Here is a 20,442-nt window from a genome sequence, read left to right as displayed (position 1 = left end):
CCCCTCACTAGAAGGATACATTTTAGTTACACTAGCAGGACCACAGAGCAACTGCTAATTAATGTTAATTACCTGGAATGATTGTGTTCACATTAGCGTTGAGACTTCCAATTAGCTAGCTGTCCTCAAAAATATAAAACACTATTTATGGAGACAAGTTTGTATTTGTAATTACTGATTTTATTTTATTTTTTAAAATTTTATTTATTTTGAGAGAGAGAGAGAGAGAGAGAGAGTGCACGGGAGGGGCAGAGAGAGAGAGAATCCCAAGCAGGCTCTGCGCTGTCAGCACAGGGCCCGACTCGGGGCTCGAACACACAAACCATGAGATCATGACCCGAGCCGAAATCAAGAGTCAGTCATTTAACCGACTGTGCCACCCAGTAAAATCAGTAATTACCCCTGTAATTACTAATTTTAAAGTCTTTCTTGTGTTATTATTTATGAAGGGTATGAAAATGATCTATTAACCTTCCTTTTTTTTATGACGCATCGTCCATTTAATTCAGCTTGGATATTTCTGTATCAAGAGTATTAAATTCATTCTACGGCAATTCTTAGTTGTTTTCGTATATATTGAACCCATTTCCCTCACGAACATGTACAAAAACCGAACCAAACCAATTCAGAGGAAGTTTCATTAAATAAATTTATTTGTTAAAATAATTTAACTCCAAATACAACTGTTGAATTTGCATTGAGTTATAACTACAATCCATGTTTTAATCGAAATGTCAAGGTTTAACAACTGACATTGTTACAAAACAATAAACTGTTGTTCAATTTTAAATGGTCAGTTGTATTAGAGCTCAACAATGAACTGTGAACTATATCTCTGGGAAACCCCAAATCAATAATGATAAGTCTGTTTCCAAAACCCACTGCGGTCATTCTTGAAACCCTGATCAAGATTTAATAGATGCACAATGACACGTTAATTAAAAAAAAAAAAAAAAAAAAAAAGACCCCCATAGTCTCAAACGTTTGATTGGCCAAGGAGACAGGTAAAGCTTACCAGCGTGAACACAAGGCTAGTGAGAAGAACAACTAAAAACCAAAACAAACCAGCGGAAAACCAACAGCAACAAACAAAATAAGCACTTTCACATTCAGACATACACGGACAACATTCCCATCGGAAAACTCCTGAAAACACACAGCAGACATCCTTAGGCAACATTTCTTCACAAAGAAAAGCATAAAATATCAGTAGTTTTTCCACAGAAGAGTGACGGCAATTCTAGCACTTAGTCAAAAATTCAGTTCTAGTTCTACGAACCAAAGGAAAAGATCACGGAGCACCTTTCGATAGTTTAAGGAAGATTTTACGTAACGCTTTTGATCCGATGCTGGCGTGTATGTTGTAAATTGAACAAAATGAAAGGCATCCGTTACCATCACTATCACAGCTTGAAAAAGAACCCCCCCCCCCCACAAAAAGCTACAACATAAAAGGGGGAAAAAAAAGAACTTAAAAAACGCTGCCTGTGTTGAAAGTAAAACAACACAAAAGGAAAACAAAGGAAAAAGCTTATCACAAATAGCTAAAGAAAAAGTGGGTCTTTGGATCAAACCATAACATTTTTAAGGCATGTTAGAAAAACTTTCACTTATCTAGGTGCTAGTCTGATCAGGGCATAAAATAAATAGCGACACAAGGTCACCAACTTTTCTCTGTAGCCACGATGATTTGTGTGCCAACAAATTTAATCCTCCCGTTCTTAAGCTTGTTATTAACATCTCAACAAACACATTCATTCAAACCGAGTTATATTCATACCAGATGAAATACCAACAGTTAAGAGCACAAGAGGGTTCCCATGTTTCTGGATATCTTTGATGCTTTGTCACTAAATATGAAGGGCTGTGTGCAGACGCTGATCAGGCAGCCAAATCAGTTCTTATCAACATCTTTACAGTGAAAACCCACCTTACTGTCTGACGCAAACACGGGGGACGAAAATCCGGATTTTTAGTTAATCTTTCCACCTTACATTTTGCCATACTTTTCATATTTGACTTCTTTTTCTTGTCTGCATGGCAATCCATAGTGTAAAACTGTAGAGTCTTTACAGATGTTTTTAATATGTGCTCTTAGTTGTCTGTTAAATATGGAATTCTAAAAAAAACAATCATTCTGAGAAGTTAGATGCTTCAAGTCTCAACCGATTCACTAACAAATATTTCTATTTTTCAGTAGATAAATCGTACTTCTTGAATCTCTGGTTTCTCTAAAGGTTTGAGTCAAATCAACTGTTACATACTGAAATCTGTTTCAGTAAAATGGGTTAGAACTTTCCATCCTGTAAACAAGGTGCTTCACAATTGGGGGTTATAAAAGAAACAAAAACAAAAACAAAAACCGATATTGAAGAATGCAAATATTCACAATTCAAAGATTTTTAACAATCACAGCCTGGTTGGATCCACATATCTCTGTTTTCTCACCTATGAAAAGTACTATCCACCTTTCTGCTATCCGCTAAGCTTAATGCCAGCTCACTAAACACTTGGGGGTTACCAAGGATTTCAGAAAGTGTCAAAAACACGCAAATAATTTAAAAAATGTTTTTGATACACTATATTCTGCAGTCGGGATGCTCAGTGTAGGCAATGATCTCTGACTTGTGCCAAATTCTCAGGAACAATAAACACACGTGCACACGCAAACACACACTCCTCTCTCAGGTACCCACAGAAGACCAGCGGTTACTTGCCCAAGTGTGTGAAAGCAACAAAGTGTGGGGCAGGATGCAGATCGCAGGCTCAGCGCTATTGCAGTTCTGAAGGCCAAATCTATCTCCAGAGGATTCGCTCAGGATACTCTCCTCAGCATTTACAGCTCTGAAGTTTGCTCAAAACCCTTCTGCACTTGATTGTAAAACCTACGAATAGGTTTTTCCTGTGCCACTAGTCATGCAAATGATAAATACTTCACGGCTATGAAAACCCAAAATGTCAGAGCTTGAGCACCTTTTCAAAAGAAAATATTCTCTCTAGCTTTATTTGCCACTTCAGTAATCAGGGCGAAATTGTTATAAGAAAATCTTTATATAATTCCCCAGGAAAATTAAAGATAAAAGGGTTGGTGTTTTTTTGTTTTTGTTTTTGGTTTTTTTTTTTGTCCCTTACCTTCCACTCTATAATTTATGTTCTACTTTTAAGCCCAAATTATTTCACATGGTTATTCAATTTTTAGATGCCTGCAATAAAGCTCTGCTATAGCAAACGTGATTTCGAAAGCAGGTTAGCCAAGAATCACACCACAACCAGAGCCCTTAAAGGCAAGAAGGTCTGCTGCTTTAACGAACGTAAAAAATGCAAGATGTGTGTACTGTCCTGTGAGGTTTCTGCAAACGGGAACACGTGGATGCAACATGGCTTCATTTTCCTTACACGATGGTACTAGTTAATCTACCAGAACACTTCTTGTGAGTAAGGCGAGGCAATCTTCCCATCACATCGCTTTCTTCTTGTCAATTAAGACCATGCCCGCTTTGTTAACAGAGGGTGGGCTTGGGGGTTGAATTCGGATCAAACCCTTGTGAGAGCCTCCATTTTGGGTGGCAAAGCAGGTGATTTAACACATTCGAAAGCCAGATCGTATTCGTACACAACCTGTTCTGATTTTTTTTGCTCTAGCAAGGATCGATGCACGAGTTAGTTCTGCGTCACACGTTAGGATAACATCTACAGTTAAGCATCAATTTTGAGGAACAGAAATGCGTCAGCTGAGGAAAGAATCTCTCCCTGTAATGCCGTTGGCAGGTCAGCTGTTACTGACTTGACGGAATACATTGGTTAGAAGCACTATCTCAAGTCCTGAAATTTCAGTACTCTCCGTAGGAAAATATTTCTCCTTTACTTATTTTTTTTTTTTTTTCAAAGAAGACAAAATATCTTAACCTCAAGTGGTCATAGGGATTCTTCTGGTTTCTCTCTCATGATTATTTTGAATTTACACAATAGTTGCTTCTGTCAACTCGGTGACAATGCCACCACAGCTTCCGAAGGAGATCACCCTGTAGACTGGCTATGCCTTCAAGTTGCAGGTGCGTCCAGGAGGCCGAGGACAACGGTGAAGACTGTAGCTATTGACCCCAAGTGGTACTCAGAGACCTCAACTGACAATCACTGCTCGACGCCGAACGAGGGCGGCCGTTGCACTGCAGAGTCACCCCCCACACCCTGCGGACTCCGCAGTCGCGCGGACGAGGTGCGCCCTCGCCTGCGGTCGCGGGCAAGGCCCGACCGGGGCGGCCGCATCGGACGCTATTGGATGTTACAGGCGGAACAGCACGGGTCGTCTTTGTCAGGCTGCGCGGCGTAGTTCATCTGCCTCACGATTTCGGCAAAGAGTTCGTCCACCATCGTTTTGCTCTTCGCAGAAGTCTCCATAAAGGGGCAGCCCCACTCTTCGGCGAGGGCCCTGCCTTCGTTGGATGACACCTCCCTCTCACTTTCCAGGTCCACTTTGTTCCCAACCAAGATGACTGGCACTTTCTCATACCTACAAGAGAGCAAACGAGACACAGACACTGTAAAAGTTGGCACTAAGAGGCTAAAACGTATCTTCTCTCTTTTCATTCTATTCTACCACATTCTCTTTAGTTGCCCGAAACGTCATTTGCCTCACTTGGCTTGACATCTCCCTGAGGGCATTCAGGTGCTGCCCTCACAGTGGATAGTAAATGGGGTTTTGGAAACGAGGCTTTACATGAATCAATTATACAGCTTCGAAAATCAATTTACCTTTCCAGATATATTTGGAAAATTATTCTCAGAATCTCAGAATAAATCCTGTTAGGTGGCTTAATTTAAACTTTTTCCATTCTAAGAGATGCTTACTCAAAATTTCGGTTGATGAAGTAATAGCTCTACTGAGCAAGCAAATGATTTATAATTGTCAGCATTTTACTCCGCTCCATAAATATACAAAACTGGTCATGTTGGAATAGTTCCTAAGACAAAAGACAGTAGAAATCATTAGGATGGAAACTATCAAATATGACTACATTCTATCCCTTTGATAAAACTGTTCCAGATTAGCCAGTTGAAAGACATCATGGTTCTTTTCAACCCGCAAGGAGTAAACATTTCAGTCATTAGCTTTATTTGATGCCGTCCCTTCCTTCCTAACCAGCACAAGTGTGCCATAGGCCGAATGTTTGTGCCCCCTTCTTCCCAGTGTTGAAGCCTAAGCCCCACTGTGACTGTATTTAAGAGTTTGGGGCTTGGGGGCAGTGATTTCATCATGGATGGGATTGGTGCCCTTTTATATGGAAAAGAGATAGGGGAGTGCTCCCTTGCCCCGACCCTATGTGAGGACTCAGCAAAAAGATGAGTCTAAGAACGAGTGAAGCGGGCCCTCAGCACACACAGAAGCTGGCAGAGGCTTGATCTTGGACTTCCTGCCTCCAAACTGTTGTTTAAGCCCCACATTCTGAGGTTTTTTGTTATAGCAGCCAGACAAAGATAAGGCGTCTGTGAGTTATGACATCTGGAAAAAAGCTAGACTAATAAGGATAACAAAACGGTATGAAAAGAACAAAGTAAAAAGGCCCTAAATCATTTTGATACCTAAAGCTGATCGATTCTCTTTACGATGGTTACTCAGTGTAAAAATACATGGTGCTACTCTGCATAGTTATTTACTAATATTGTTTATGTTTGTTCTAAGAAATGTTGCTAATATATTTTCCTAAGGCTATCAATTTTACTTTAAACATCATTTATTTATTTTCTAATTTTTTTAAGTTTATGTATTTTTTAGAGAGAGAGCAAGAGAGCATGAGCAGGGAAGAGGCAGAGAGCCGGGAAGAGAGAGAATCCCAAGCAGGCTCCACGCTGTTAGTGCACAGCCGGACAGGGGCTTGATCTCATGAACCATGAGATCACAACCTGAGCCGAAATCAAGAGTCAGATGCTTAATCACCTGAGCTACCCAAGTGCCCCAAACATCATTTTAAAAGCTTCTCGTGATTTTAGTATAAATCAGTGTGTCTGTGTGTGTGTGTGTATGTGTGTGTGTGTGTATGTGTGTGTACCTTCCTCTAAGCAGAATGCATCTCTAATCTATAAAGGAAGTAAACCACACCATTGCACATAAGGATAACAAATATGACAGGACGCGGCCATTCCATCAGAAGAGAAAACTACCACATAGGACTTCACTGAGGTGGGGTTCGTACAGAGTTTTTATCATTCAGGAAACTGAGTGCTGGGCCGGTGGTTAATATGAGTGAGAATCCTTCCACGGTCTCCTCACTCGGTGAAATTGGTTCTCTCCCCTCACTCACGCTTGTAAAACAAACTATATTCCCACCAGAGTCTCACTTCTGTCTCTGGCACTCGGTCAAACTGAGAACTGTTTCAACAAGAGGGCTCCCAGCCGTGCGCCACTTAGCAATCTGGAACATAAAAACAACTTAAAAATGTGTGGGGACAACCGTATCAAAGGTAAATCTAGAACTTGGGTATTCTTCTGCAGGAAATGGATTTGGACAAACTCCAATGTGTATCAGTGGCTTTATCTGAATTTACTGTGGCCCAGCTGGGCCTTGTGCTTTGTGGCCTCAGATCCTACTGCGAGCTCTGGCCGTACGACACTCGGGTTTTTCACACCTTCTAGGACTCTTCCCTACAAACAATTACGTGTGCCCGGTGGCCTCTGCAAGGACAAGTGGCAGCAAGGTGAAGCTGCATTACAAACACTGCGGACCAGCTGCTTTGCATATGAGCCCTCTCAGCCTTCCGAACTTATTTTACTCGCAAGCTTTTAACTGCATTTCGGTTTTCCTTATGAGAGTATATACACCGCAGCGTTACTTTAAATCACCTTGTTTGGCAGGGAAAGAACATAAACATGAATACAATCCCGAAAAATGTATTGGTTGAATTTAATCGGGTTAAAAATTAATTTCAATCTCTGTGGACCATCCTTGACAGGGAAAGTGATGACATCACTTTCTCTTATTAGTCAAGCAGTAAGTGTTTTAGAGACTATGTTTTTAGTTTAAATAAAGTATGAAATCATGTTTTATAGGTAAAGAAATAGTTCTTACACTTCTAACTAAACGCTACAGCTGTGTGGATTTTCAAAACTTGCAAACATATCAAATCATTAGCAGTTGTATCACGCACCGTTTGAATCAAGAATCTGAATAAATGTTGCCAACGGATTCTCAAAAGGGCAACGAGAACACTGCAAACATAAGTCCGTATGTTACAGCATTTAGTTAACTGTCCAGTGAAGGTGACAGTTTAGTAGCAGAGAGCCTGGCCATTATATCACTATCTGAATGGTCAGTGGTCTTCTCTAAGACCGAGATGCTAAATCGGCTGGAGCAATTCAGACTGATGTCCTCAGAAGACTTTCTTTCAAAGGTCTTCGGGAAAAAGAAGTATTCTCTACATCTCGGAATAGCAGACGGTGAGAAATTGTGTCTCTTGCTGTTAACATTAATACATGACACCGCAGAAAAGATTCGAAACTGGGATTTGGAGGCTCGGCTTCCAGCCCGGCCACTGAGGCTGCAAGACTGAGCAAACCTTGCACCGTATTCACCTGTAGTCACTTCCTCGTCGGTAAAAAGGGAGTCAGGGGATCTGTTCCCACTGAACGCACAGGTTGCTGTAAAGCTCACAGGATGCCCTAGAAAGCCCCGAGTGCTGGGGAAACGCGGGGCGGTGCTTCTTTCCTGTCCCGCCTGCCCGCTGCTGCGAGGACACAGCTTCTCGAAGTGTCAGAAGGGAGGTGAGGAGTTCCTGAGGACAGACAGGCAGGAGAGACTGACCCCGAGTCAAGGAACGAAGCAGCCACCTGCCGCCAGCCTTCGCCTTCTCCAGTCCCCTGGGCTGAGCAGGAGGGGAAGAGGAGCAAGCAGAGCAGGAAAGCCTTCTTTCCCCAGATACAGCTACCTGTGCGGAAGGGGAGGCGAGGCTTTGGGTTGGGCTGACGGGACGGGTCCTGTGTGGAGGGGGTAAGATTTGGAGAAACCAGGATCCTCCTCAAGGCGGGCGGGTGAGAAGGCAAAGGGAAAAAAGCAAAAAAGCCCTGTGTTGACGCAACAGAGGGGGAGCGTGGGGAAGCCCTGCTCCCTGCTCCAGCAAGGGTGTGCTGAAAAACCAACAAAGCCAGACCAGGACTCCGGTCCCTGAACTGCCTCTAGCTAGTGCTGTGAATTTAGCAAATTAACTTCATCTCTTGGTTCCCAGTTTCTTGAACTATAAAGTGAGCTGGACTAGGTTTCCAAGGCGCGCTTCAGCTTCGAAGCTAAAAATCAGGACCTAGTGGGCCATTCCCACAATCAGTACGTATCATTGACCAAGTGATGGCTGACAGCTTAGCACTCTTCTTGGCACAACACCCAACAGGATGATCTTTTTTTTTTTTTTAGTGTTTATTTTTGAGAGAGAGAGAGAGAGAGAGAGGAGACAGAGAATGGGGGAGGTGCAGAGAGAGGGAGACACAGCATCTGAAGCAGGCTCCAGGCTCTGAGCTGTTAGCACAGAGCCCAATGTGGGACTCGAACCCATGAACCGTGAGATCATGACCTGAGCTGAAATCAAGAGTCAGACACTTAACCGACTCAGCCACCCAGGCGCCCCTCCTTGGTATTTCTTTTAAGAACGTGAGCAGGGTTATGGTCATGCAGCTCAAATAATCTTATATTTGTTTATAGTCTGCAAACAGTTGTTTTATCGACATGATTTTTACAGTGTTTATTGTATTCATGAGCATGATTACACGACATATTGATGAATAAAACCAGCTCTGCCTAATGCACTGAATGGATCATCAGACACTCAGGCTTGAGTATCACTCGGCTGTAGAATGCCGACAGGCTTCTCAGTGAGGTAGCTTCACAGAGTTCACAACATTTGATGCTTGCCAATGGATTCCAGTGGTTTTTTAATGGCTTTCCAATAGTCTCATGTTGTTTTCTCTTTTTTGGTAACTGTCCTGATATGTGTGTATGCATATGTATGTGTGTATGTATGTTTTACTTCTGGTTGTTCCTAAACTTGGCCAATTGCCAAAGTAACTGGGGAATTAAAAAAAGTACTGATCCCCAGGCCCTACTCCAGACCTACTGGATCTGAACTTATGGGACCAGAGACCCACAAAGAGGCTATTAAAAAAATATATATCTACACGTGTAAGCTCTGAAGACTACTCGTGCGGGTCAGCAGGGTTTTGAAGACACTGGCCTAATCTGTTGCTTCGTGACCTCAAACCATACTGTGTTGACATAGTTCATAGTTTTCCACTGCGGCAAATCCAGAATCAATCAATTCCTTCTTCCCTTCATTTATTCACCAGTGATAAGGTGTAGACAGAAACCACTACGGTCAGCGCCTTTAACTTCCTTTGGAGGGAAGCGTATGAAAAGAAGGCCGTGCTGAGGCGCCTGGGTGGCTCAGTCGGTTAAGCGGTTAGGCTCTTACCACTCTTGAATTCAGCTCAGGTCACGATCTCACGGTTTGTGTCATGCTGCATTCTTCTAAGTCACTTTTGCACAAGCAGGTTGAAGTACAATTGTCTCTGAATTCAGGAATGAAAATCAGGAAGATTTTTTTTTTTAATTTTTTTTAACGTTTATTCATTTTTGAGACAGAGAGAGACAGAGCATGAATGGGGGAAGGTCAGAGAGAGAGGGAGACACAGAATCTGAAACAGGCTCCAGGCTCTGAGCTGTCAGCACAGAGCCCGACGCGGGGCTTGAACTCACGGACCGCGAGATCATGACCTGAGCCAAAGTCGGACGCCCAACCAACTGAGCCACCCAGGCGCCCCAAAATCAGGAAGATTTTTATAGGTCCCCTTAGTCAACCTTCCCCTCATGTTAAAAATCACATCTACCAAGAGAGTCTCAAGGCAAAATGTCAAACCACTCGAGGCTCCAACCACTTCCATGACAACCTCACCAAATGGCTATATTTGAACATCATTAGTGATGCGGAACTCATATCTCAAACAACCCATTCTGTCCTTTCTGTCAGTTCTGTTAAACATTAGTGTTAAAAAGGCAGTGTTAAAAGGTTTATCCCTGTCTCGTGAGCTGTCATTTGTAACATCTTGGCCCTTCCCATAGGTCCTAGTTCTTGTACCCTTTAGAATATAGAAATCTGTTTCTCCAGAATGCAAATAGGTTTTCTTTCTCCTCTCCCTGCTCAAATTAAATAAGTACAGTCGACCCTGAACAATGTGGGAATTGGGGCGCTGACAGCACACAGACTCCCCCAAAACTTAACTGCTAGTAGCCTACTGTTGACTGGAAGCCTTACTGATAACAAAAGCAGTCATTTAACACATACTTTGTTATATGTATTATATACTTTATTCTTATAATAAAGTAAGCTAAAAAAAGAAAATCCTAAGAAAGAGGGGCACCTGGGTGGCTCAGTCGGTTAAGCGTCAGATTTCGGCTCAGGTCACGATCTTGCGGTCCGTGGGTTCAAGCCCCGCGTCGGGCTCTGTGCAGACAGCTCAGAGCCTGGAGCCTGTTTCAGATTCTGTGCCTCCCTCTCTCTCTCCCCCACTCCTGCTCATGCTCTGTCTCTCTCTCTCTGTTTCAGAAATAAATAAACGTTAAAAAAATTTAAAAAAAAATCCTAAGAAAGAGGAAACACGTTTACAGTACTGTACTCTATTTATTGAAAAAAATCTGCATATAAGTGGATCTGCACTGTTCAAACCCATGCTGTTCAAGGGTCAGCCATAATAATGATAAAAATCCCAGCGATATTTAAATAGGTAAGGAGGAAAATGAAAGACATTTTTAATCCCATTTCCATGAGAATAATCTAACTTTCTGGTATATATCCTTCCAGACTATTTTCCTATATGAATCTGCATAAACATAGATATTAGTTTTTGTAAAAGGAGACTGTACCAATTATATTTAAAATTTCCATTTCAATAAATGATGTAAGTTTTATTAATGGCTAAGTAGTATTACATTTTATAGACTCTATACTCTGTACCATAATTTAATTACTTCTTCCCCATTAATGCATTTTTTTTACTGATTCATTTTTTTTTTACTAACATAAACAGCAGTCTGATGAGCTACACTTAGACGTGTGATTTCTGTCTCAAAGGTATATGTAATATGTGTGTAGGTGGGCCAGAAAAATCACATTTCTAAGTTCATCAGATTGTTGTGCACACACACAGAGTCTTAACTGGCATCCCAAAAGTTGTATTCCAACCAGTAGTGTGTAAGTTAAGAGTGCCTGTTTCTGCAACCGTGGGACTGATATTTTTAATCTTTCAGTAAAGTATTGTGGCAGTCCTGAAGAAAAAGGATTGTTTTTGGCTAGGAGGTGACAGCTTCTACCATAGCTTGCTAGCACGAAATATCAATACTTCTTGTAAGGATGGAAACCATGAGCTAAGTAAGGCTGCTCTCTTCCTCTAGACTGACTTGTTTTGAAGTGACAAATATTTCATCTTAAAAGGGCACTTCTGGTAATTTAGCTTGAATAATGAAACCACAGTCCTCTGCTCTGACTTTCTGCTGGTTTCAGAATGCATCCTGAAGAAGAGAGAGAAATCTGTAAATGTAATACAAAAATTAAGCGTGGAGAATAATGACACTAAAAAGACATTCAAAGCTATCAGGGATACTCCATACCAAGGTTAATAAACATAATCTGCCTTCCTAGAAATTAACAGCTGGCACTGTATCAGAAGAATTGATTCCTCGTAGTTTGTGAGGGACCAATTGATCATGACAATGCAACTGAGACATTTTAAATGTCGTATTAAAAACCAACTGAGGGAGAAAATATTTTTACATCTGATAAAGGATTTATTATCCAAAACACACAAAGGAGTCTTGAAACTCAACAATAAGAAAACCATCAACCCAATAAAAAATCAGTCGAAGACCTTAACAGACACCTCATCAAAGAAGATATACAGGTGGCAAACAAACATATGAAAAGATGCTCTACCATCGTATGTCATCAGGGAAATGCAAATTAAAGCAATGAGATACTGCTACACTCCTACTAGAGTGGCCAAAATCCAGAACACTGACACCACCAAATGCTGAAGGATGTGAAGCTATAGGAACTCTCATTCACTTCTGGTGGGAATGCAAAATGTTTAGCCACTTGGGTGGTTTCCTACAAAACTACACATACTCTTACCACGCAGTCTAGCAATCCCAAGTATTTACCCAAAGGAGCTGAAAACTTGTGTCCACATAAAAACCTGCACATGGATGTTTATAGCAACCTCACACATAATTGCCAAGATTTGGAAGCAACCACAATATCCTTCAGTAGGTGAATGGATAAATAAACTGTGGTCCATCCAGACAATGGGATTTCATTCAGCAGTAAAAAGGAGTCAGCTATCAAGCCATGAAAAGACAGGGAGGAACCCTAAATGTACATTACTAAGTGAAAGAAACCAATCTGGAAAGACTACATACTGTACGATTTCAGCTATATGATATTCTGCAAAACACAAAACTATGGAGACAAGTTAACAGATCAAAGGTTGCCAGGAGTTGGGGTGGGAGACGGGAAGGGATGAACAGGTGCAACACAGTATTTTTAGGGCAGTGAAAATACTCCGTAGGATACCATAATGATGGATGCATGTTATTAAACATTCGTCCAAATCCACAGAATGTACAACACCAATAGTAAACTCTAAGGTAAACTGTGGACTTTGGGTGATTACGATGTGTCAATGCAGGTTCATCAATTGTCACAAATGTACTACTGTGGTGGGAGATGTTGATAATGGGGGAGGCTATGTATGTGTAGGCAGGGATTATACGGGAAATCTCTGTATGTTCCTCTCTTTTTCTTTTCTCCTTTCTATCTTCTGCCCACTTTGCTGGGAAGATGACCACAACTGTAGAAACTGTGTAGCAGTGCAAAAGGCTATTAAACAATTTATCTAACATTTATAAAACACTCCATGCAACAAAAGCAGAATATATTCTTCCCAAGTGCTCCTGGAACATTTACTAGGATAGACCATATTTGGGCTATAAAAACTGTAACAAATGTCAAACAATTGAAATGATACAAAATATGTTCTCAGACCATAATGGAATTAAATGAAAAATTAGTAACAGGAAGATATGAGAAAATTTACAAATGTTTGGAAACTGAACCATATACTTCTAAATAACCCATGGCTTAAAGAAGACATCACAAGGAAAACTAGGAAAGATTTAATGGAAAGAAAATAAAAAAATACCCAAATTTGTGGGACACAGTTAAGCAGGTCACAGAGAACTATCATAGCATTAAATGTCTATATTTGAAAAGAAGAAATGTCTCAAGCCAGTGATCTATGCTTCTACATTAAGAAACTAGAAAAAGCACAAAATAAATCCAAATTAAGCAGAAAGTAAAAATAATAGGAAAAATCAAATAAATCAAAGACAGAAAAACAATATAGTAAATCTAAATAGAAATAGACCTAAATAGAAAACTAAAAAAACTAGTTCCACATCAGTAGAATTGACAAACCTCTAGCCACACTAAGAAAACAAGGACACAAATTAATGATATCAGAATGAAATAGGAAAAATCACTACAGACCCTACAATGTAGCATTGGAAGAATATGCTCCTGAAAGAGAAACTTAGGTGAAATGCACCAATTCCTTGCAATGATTAACTTACATGATGTCATCCATGCTCCCCTACTCAGGGGCTGACAACAGCTTTCCACTGTTAACCACGTCATATATAAACTTTTCCGTTTAGTTCTTCAGCTATCCAAACTCTTGCCCTTCATATCTAATTCAACCTTATTTCCTACAACTTTCCAAAGAGAATCTTCTGCTCTTAATTCTGTCTCCTTGTTCATGGTGGTCGTCTAACTATAGTGGTCCTCACCAATCAAGTTATTTTCAAGGTTTTATTTAAATTCCAATTAGTTAACATACAGTGTAATATGAGTTTCAGGTGTAGAATTTAGTGATTCATTACTTCCTACCAGTCAAATTCTAACTGCCATTCAAAGCTCAGGTCAAATTTCATCTCTTTTAAAATCTTCCCTTACTTTTGTAACAAATTAGTTCGGTTGTCTGAACTCTCATTTTCATTTTATATTGAGCATAGGAGTGCTGGGTGGTCTCTCTTTGTTGAGCATCTGACTTTAGCTCAGGTCATGCTTTCACAGTTGGTGAGTTTGAGCCCCGCAATGGGCTCACTGCTGTCAGCATAGAGTCTGCTTTGGATCCTCTGTCCCCTTCTCTCTGCCCCTCCCATGCTTAAGCTCTCTCTCTCAAAAATGAATAAAACATTAAAAAAAAGAACTTGGGGTGCATAGGTTTTCATGAATACATCTCTTGAGTACCCACTAGGCATTGTGTGAGGCACTGGAGATATACGACAAATGAAGTCCCTGAAGTTTACATTCAAAAATTGGAGGAAACGCTGTACACAAACAGACAATATAACGAAAGACTGTGATGGCTGTTACAAAGAAAATCGATATTACTATGTAATAACCTGCGTAGGCCAATATTAATTACACTGGGTGATCAAAGAAGGCATTTCCAGGAGATGAAATCTAAGCACAAGCTTGAGGATTGAGAGTTGAATGAGCCATGGGAAAAACCAGGAATGAAACCTTTTAGGCAGAAGAAGATTTGAAAGATAGGCAGTAGGAAAGTAGTAGGCTTATTCAAGGAACAAAAAGGAGACTAGCATGGTTACATCATAAAGAGCAAGGGGAGAGAAGAGCATGAGGGATGAAGAGGACCGATGGCTACTATTCTAAGGACAAGAGAAAGAGGAGAAAGCTACTGAAGGACTTTCGGCAGGGAAGTTACATGGCGTATGTGTTAAGAGATCAGTGTGGCTAACATACAGAAAATGGATTTTAGGGTCACAAAAGTAGCAGGAAGATAAAAGACACCTGAAGTGGTCTAGGCAGGAGACAGCAAGGACTTGAACTGGGATGATGGCAATGGCAGTAGAAAAAAAAAAAAAAAGACATAAAATATATTTGGAAATTGCACCAACAAGACATACTAAGGGCTGGTTGAAAGACACAGAGCAGGTAGTGGTTTTGACAAAAAAAGAGAAATCAGAAATGATTCATAGGTAAACTATTGTTTTTATAAGTATAGTTTTATCGTATGACTAAGAATATAAGACCACAAAGGGAACTACCATATGCCTTCTATTACCCTGTTTCTAATACACTTTCACTGTGATCGTGTTTAAAATGATCCTGGCTATCCAAATCACTACTTCTTACAAAGAAGATTCTGGTATATCATGGAGTTCTTAATGAGCATTAAAGACCACCTCCTCTTAGCGTAGAGTTCACAAAATGATGATTTTCCCATAGAACTGGCTACTTCCTTTTCCTACAAAATTTTTATTTTTAAAATATCCTACTCAGGTTATTCACTTCATGTTTCTATTAATATTACTCTAGATTTCCACCCATCCTTCACTGATTATACCTGGGAGTCTCTTTAAAGGCCTGTATGTTTTTTCCATATGTGACATGTTATCTTACTGGGTAAGGTAACAATCATTTGCCACTCAAATTTTACCTTATTAAAGGTCTTCCCATATACTCTCAACTTACTATTAATAAAAAGAGAATGATATTTTAGCCTTCAACTCTTACCAGTTGGACATTTTGTTTACTTCTGAAAATCTGTGAATGATAATCATGCAACACTGTAAGTGTACTATTTTTAAAGCTCCTTCTAAATTATTGCTTTAATGAAGTCTTAAAAGTCTTAAAAATACATTAAATAGGATACGAAAAAAGAACTAACCAAAAAAGGAAAGGTTAATAAACTGGGCTTCATTAAAATTAAGAATTTTTTTTTAAATTATTTTTTTTTAACGTTTATTTATTTTTGAGACAGAGAGAGACAGAGCATGAACGGGGGAGGGGCAGATAGAGAGGGAGACACAGAATCGGAAGCAGGCTCCAGGCTCTGAGCCATCAACCCAGAGCCCGACGCGGGGCTCGAACCCACGGACTGCGAGATCGTGACCTGAGCTGAAGTCAGACGCTTAACCGACTGAGCCACCCAGGCGCCCCTAAAGTTAAGAATTTATGCTCATGTAAAGAAACTATTAAGCAAGTGAAAAGGTAAGCCAAAAATTGGGAAAAGGTATTTGCAATACATGTATCTAACACAGGACTTCTATCCAGAATGTATAAAGGACTTCTACAAAAGAGAAGAAAACAATACAATTTTTAAATGGACAAAGCACTGGAGTAGGTATTTCTTAGAAGACACCCAAATCATCATGAAGCAAGTGAAAAGGCGCTCAACACCATTACACACCAGGGAAACAAAAACTAAACTCACAACGAGGCACCATGGGAATCTTCCCAGGTTAGCTAAGATTAAGACGACTGACAATGTGAGCGCAAGATTAAGTTGGTACAAATACTTTGGAAAATCATTTGGCAGTATTTACTCATGCTGCAAATATGCATTCGTACCCAGTAATCCCATTCCGAGGTATACCCCCAAGAGAAAGTGTACATGCGTGCAACCCCAGATACGTACTAGAATGTTCACAGTAGCGTTAATGGTAATGGTAACAGCCCCAACCCACCCCCAGAAGAGATGACGGAATCGTGGTACGTCCATACGAGGGGAACTACTGCGGCTTAGGAAAGAATTAGCTCCTGCTACCAGCAGCATAGATGAATCTCACGAAGGGTACCTGGAACAACAGAAGCCAGGAGCCCAGGAACAGACGTGACTGATTGTGCTGGTCTTTGGACCTGCAGTGACAGGGTGGGACACAAGGGAAACCGCTGTGCTGCTCGAAATTTGTGTCCTGGATGTTCATCCAGGATTTGACTATACGGGAGAGGCATCTAGCTGGACATCTAAGATGTATGCACTTTACTGCACAGAAGTGATACTTCAATAAAAAAAAAATAATAAATTGAAACAGAAAAAAAATCAATAAAGAAGATAATTATCTAAATGATTTCCTCATTAAAATTGGAACAGAAAATAACCTTCAGGACAAATTGAGCGAGCATGCATGTTGGCTACGGGGTTTTTCAGTCACAGAAAGTGCAGGATTCAGTCGATCAGTTAGTTTATTACTCAGCTGAACACTGCTAATCAATTTTACATTTCTGTCCAAGTTCTGTGCTGTTTAATTTATATTCAAAATTGCCTGAGGACTGAAAGCGTAAGGAATGCTAATACTAAAGAGCACGTCACTGGAAATAAAAATGATAATTTTGAACATTTTCTTCACTCTCAGATTTATAAATTGGATCCATCTAACCTTAGTTCTTTTTGGGCATATCAAGATACCACAGTACTTCAAATACCTATGTTAGAAAGAAAAAAAAATCTTGATGACTACATTTAATCTGGCTTTTTATTTATTAGAAGTGGGCATCTTCTACCCCAGGAATGTGTGTAAGTGTTCACAACTAGAAGCCTAAAACCTTGTCACTTACATATGCAAAAAATTATCTGAATAAACCAGTTGATTCTCTTATTTAAAAAAAAATTTATGTTTATTTATATTTGAGAGAGACAGAGACAGACAGACAGATCACAAGCAGGGGAGGGGCAAAAAGAGAGGGAGACACACAATCTGAGGCAGGCTCCAGGCTCCGAGCTGCCAGCACAGAGCCCAATGCGGGGCTCGAACCCATTAACCGTGAGATCATGACCTAAGTCAAAGTCAGTCACTTAACTGACTGAGCCACCAAGGCGCCTTATTTTTTTTTTTTAAAGCGTAATATCCAAGATACCCAAAATAAGGTATTAGAAAGCAGTTGTTGCTCTGTATTTGATACTTTAATGTGTAGCTAAATTTTAGTGTGTGTTTTAATGTATATTCAGTCTACCAAATCAAAATCTATCGTTTTAAAAATCTGTCAACAAAGTATGGGTCTTCCTACATAATTTAAATAGCAGGGAAAGTTCACGTTGAGACACATAAATGAAGAACACACAGCTTTCATCTATCAAAGGAACAAATGTGTCCAGACATAAAACGTGCATTTTACCTTTAGTGAGAGTTGAAATCCGAAACCTGTGCATCACAAAACAGGTCCCGCTCTTATTCTTGAGAAGACTACACTGAGTCGGCTGCTCAGGCACATGCAGGTTGTCTGAACGGTTACCTAACTCTCCGTTTATTAAGTTATGGAATACGTCTTCTCGACACTTCTTCATTTTAGAATTTCTGGTGAAAATGTTTATGAATGAGAATTCCTCTGTAGCTGGTACACAGTTAAAGTTCAATTACAAATACTTTTCAGAAGCCATCTCTCCGAATGGAGACGATTTAAAGATGCAGCAAAGCTATGAAGAGCTAAAACTTTTTAGGAACTTTTAAATTATGAATAAAAGAATATTTGCCTTGGGAGACTGTTCCACTATTGTAGTAAGATACTAAAATATTTCTTACTTTCCAAATTACAATACAAACAGCACCAGAAACACCTGGGTGGCTCAGTCAGTTAAGCATCCAACTCTTGATTTCTTTCAGGTCACGATCCCATGGTTCGTGGGATCGGGCCCTGCACTGTGCTCTGGGCTGACAACCAGGAGCCTGAGGCCTGCTTCGCACTGTACCTCTCCCTCTCCGTCTCTCTCTGCCCTTCCCCTGCTCGCGCTCTGTCTCCTTCTCAAAAATAAATAAACATTAAAAAATTGCACAATGAAGGAGCTGGAAACTATCACCATTGGTGGAGATTATGGTGCCCGACAGCAACCATTGGAAATGAAGAGCTACAGATACTGTGACAGAATTCAAACCAACCCTGAAGTAAAAGAAGTTATAAACCATTCTAAGAAGTCTCTGTGGGAGCCAGCAAGGGAGAATGGCTGGTAAGCAAAAAACATCTTCAACAGTCTTTAATAGTCATCAGGTTTGGGATGAGGGGCTGTAGTAGGTCTAGTCTGGTGATTACAGAGGATGAGGAGAGCAAGGATTATTGGACGTGAGACAATCTGTCCCTTCATTTACATTCCTGCTATAGAAACCCTTCCATTTCCAAAATAACTCATTCCTGAGCTAAGTAACCGCTTCCTAACTGGTCCCACCTCCAATTCTTCACCTCTGTACTCTATCCTATATGCCACTCCCACAACTATTATCTTAAAACACTGCACAGTTTTCTCCCCATCCCCCCAAGCCACTTGACTAGACAAAGCTTATCCCTAGGCTAAGAGTCAAGGTCAACTGCAATTTGGTCAATGGCTAAAACCCTCATGGAGTGCATTAGAAGGGAGAGAGAACTGGATTTGGGTTTCAGGTAACTAGAAAAAGCCGAGCTCTGCTCCCTTGGATGTCATGTGACCTTTCTGAGCTGCAGGTTCCTTATTTGTGACAGAAATTTTAACGATACTTAGGAATTATGTTGAGGAACACGATGGTGGTGACTTTACTAATAATAGCTAGCATCTGTAGACGGCTTAGTAGGGGCCAGGCACTGCACTAAGCACTTTACATGAATTAGCCATTAAAGTATTATGGATACTGTAAAATACTACAGAAATGTTAATTACTCTTTTCTAAGTTCTCTCAAACCATCTGCCAGTAAGTCAGTTCTAGAATCTTAATTGTGGTGATATATCTGTAAAAATGTACAAAAAATGTCAGACATAGTATCTTACCTCCTCTGTGTCTGGCTCCCATTCGCCTGGCAAGGACGGCCAAATCTAACCGTCTACTGAAGACCATTTGGTTTTCGAAAAAAACAGGATAAATACTACTCCTTCTAATATCAAAGGCTGACAATCTCCAAACCGAAGTTTCTTTTCTTACTCCGGTCACCTTCTCACCCCAAACACCGCTAAGTCGTTAGTATGAACCATGGCTCTGAAGCTCTAGTAAGTTAATGAAAGAAAATCGAAAACAAAACAAAACTCTAGGCCGAGTGAGGAGATAAAGTCTTGTTTCTGCTTTACACCAGCTGTGCTACCTTTGCAGTTACATCAGGGGCCTCAGAAGGACGAGGGCTATGAACGTCCTACATATAGCTCTACCTCCAGTGCTGGAATCAATCCTCTTATAGACACACAAAATAAAGTGAGTTAGGGGCACCCGAGTGGCTCAGCTGGTTGAACATCTGGCTTTGGCTCAGGGCATGATCTCATGGTTCATGGGTTCAAGCCCCGTGTCGGGCTCTGTGCTGACAGCTCAGAGCCTGGAGCCTGCTTCAGATTCTGTGTCTCCCTCTCTCTCTGCCCCTCCCCTGCTCGTGCTCTCTCTCAAAATATAAAAAGCGAAAAAAAATAAAAATAAAAAATAAATGGAATGAGTTAATGAAATGATGATCTTCCAAGATGACAGCTTTTTCATGTAGACTACGGTGGAAATGTCACAGAAACAATGCAAGCATATCCAGGATCACCAGGCTGAAAAAAGCATTTTTGGATGTATACTACTGAGAGTAGTTTCTTTTATGTTCTTTATCATGCCTTGCATT

The 20,442-nt window shown here is 40.5% G+C and overlaps 1 protein-coding gene across 1 annotated transcript in view; it reads right to left on the bottom strand.

Moving 5' to 3' along the window:
- Nucleotides 1-624: 624 nt before the first annotated feature.
- Nucleotides 625-20,442, bottom strand: part of RAP2A (RAP2A, member of RAS oncogene family) — a 35,879-nt gene continuing 16,061 nt past the window's right edge. Inside the window, exon 2 of the mRNA XM_011280649.3 lies at nucleotides 625-4,510. Within this exon, the coding sequence (XP_011278951.1) occupies nucleotides 4,273-4,510 (238 nt within the window). The 3' untranslated portion in view covers nucleotides 625-4,272. The remainder of the gene's footprint in view (nucleotides 4,511-20,442) is intronic.

The sequence above is a fragment of the Felis catus genome, chromosome A1 (assembly GCF_018350175.1).
Source record: "Felis catus isolate Fca126 chromosome A1, F.catus_Fca126_mat1.0, whole genome shotgun sequence".
Lineage (NCBI taxonomy): Eukaryota > Metazoa > Chordata > Mammalia > Carnivora > Felidae > Felis > Felis catus.
The sequence above is the reverse complement of the archived record's forward strand: the minus strand, read 5'-3'. Positions and strand labels throughout refer to the sequence as shown.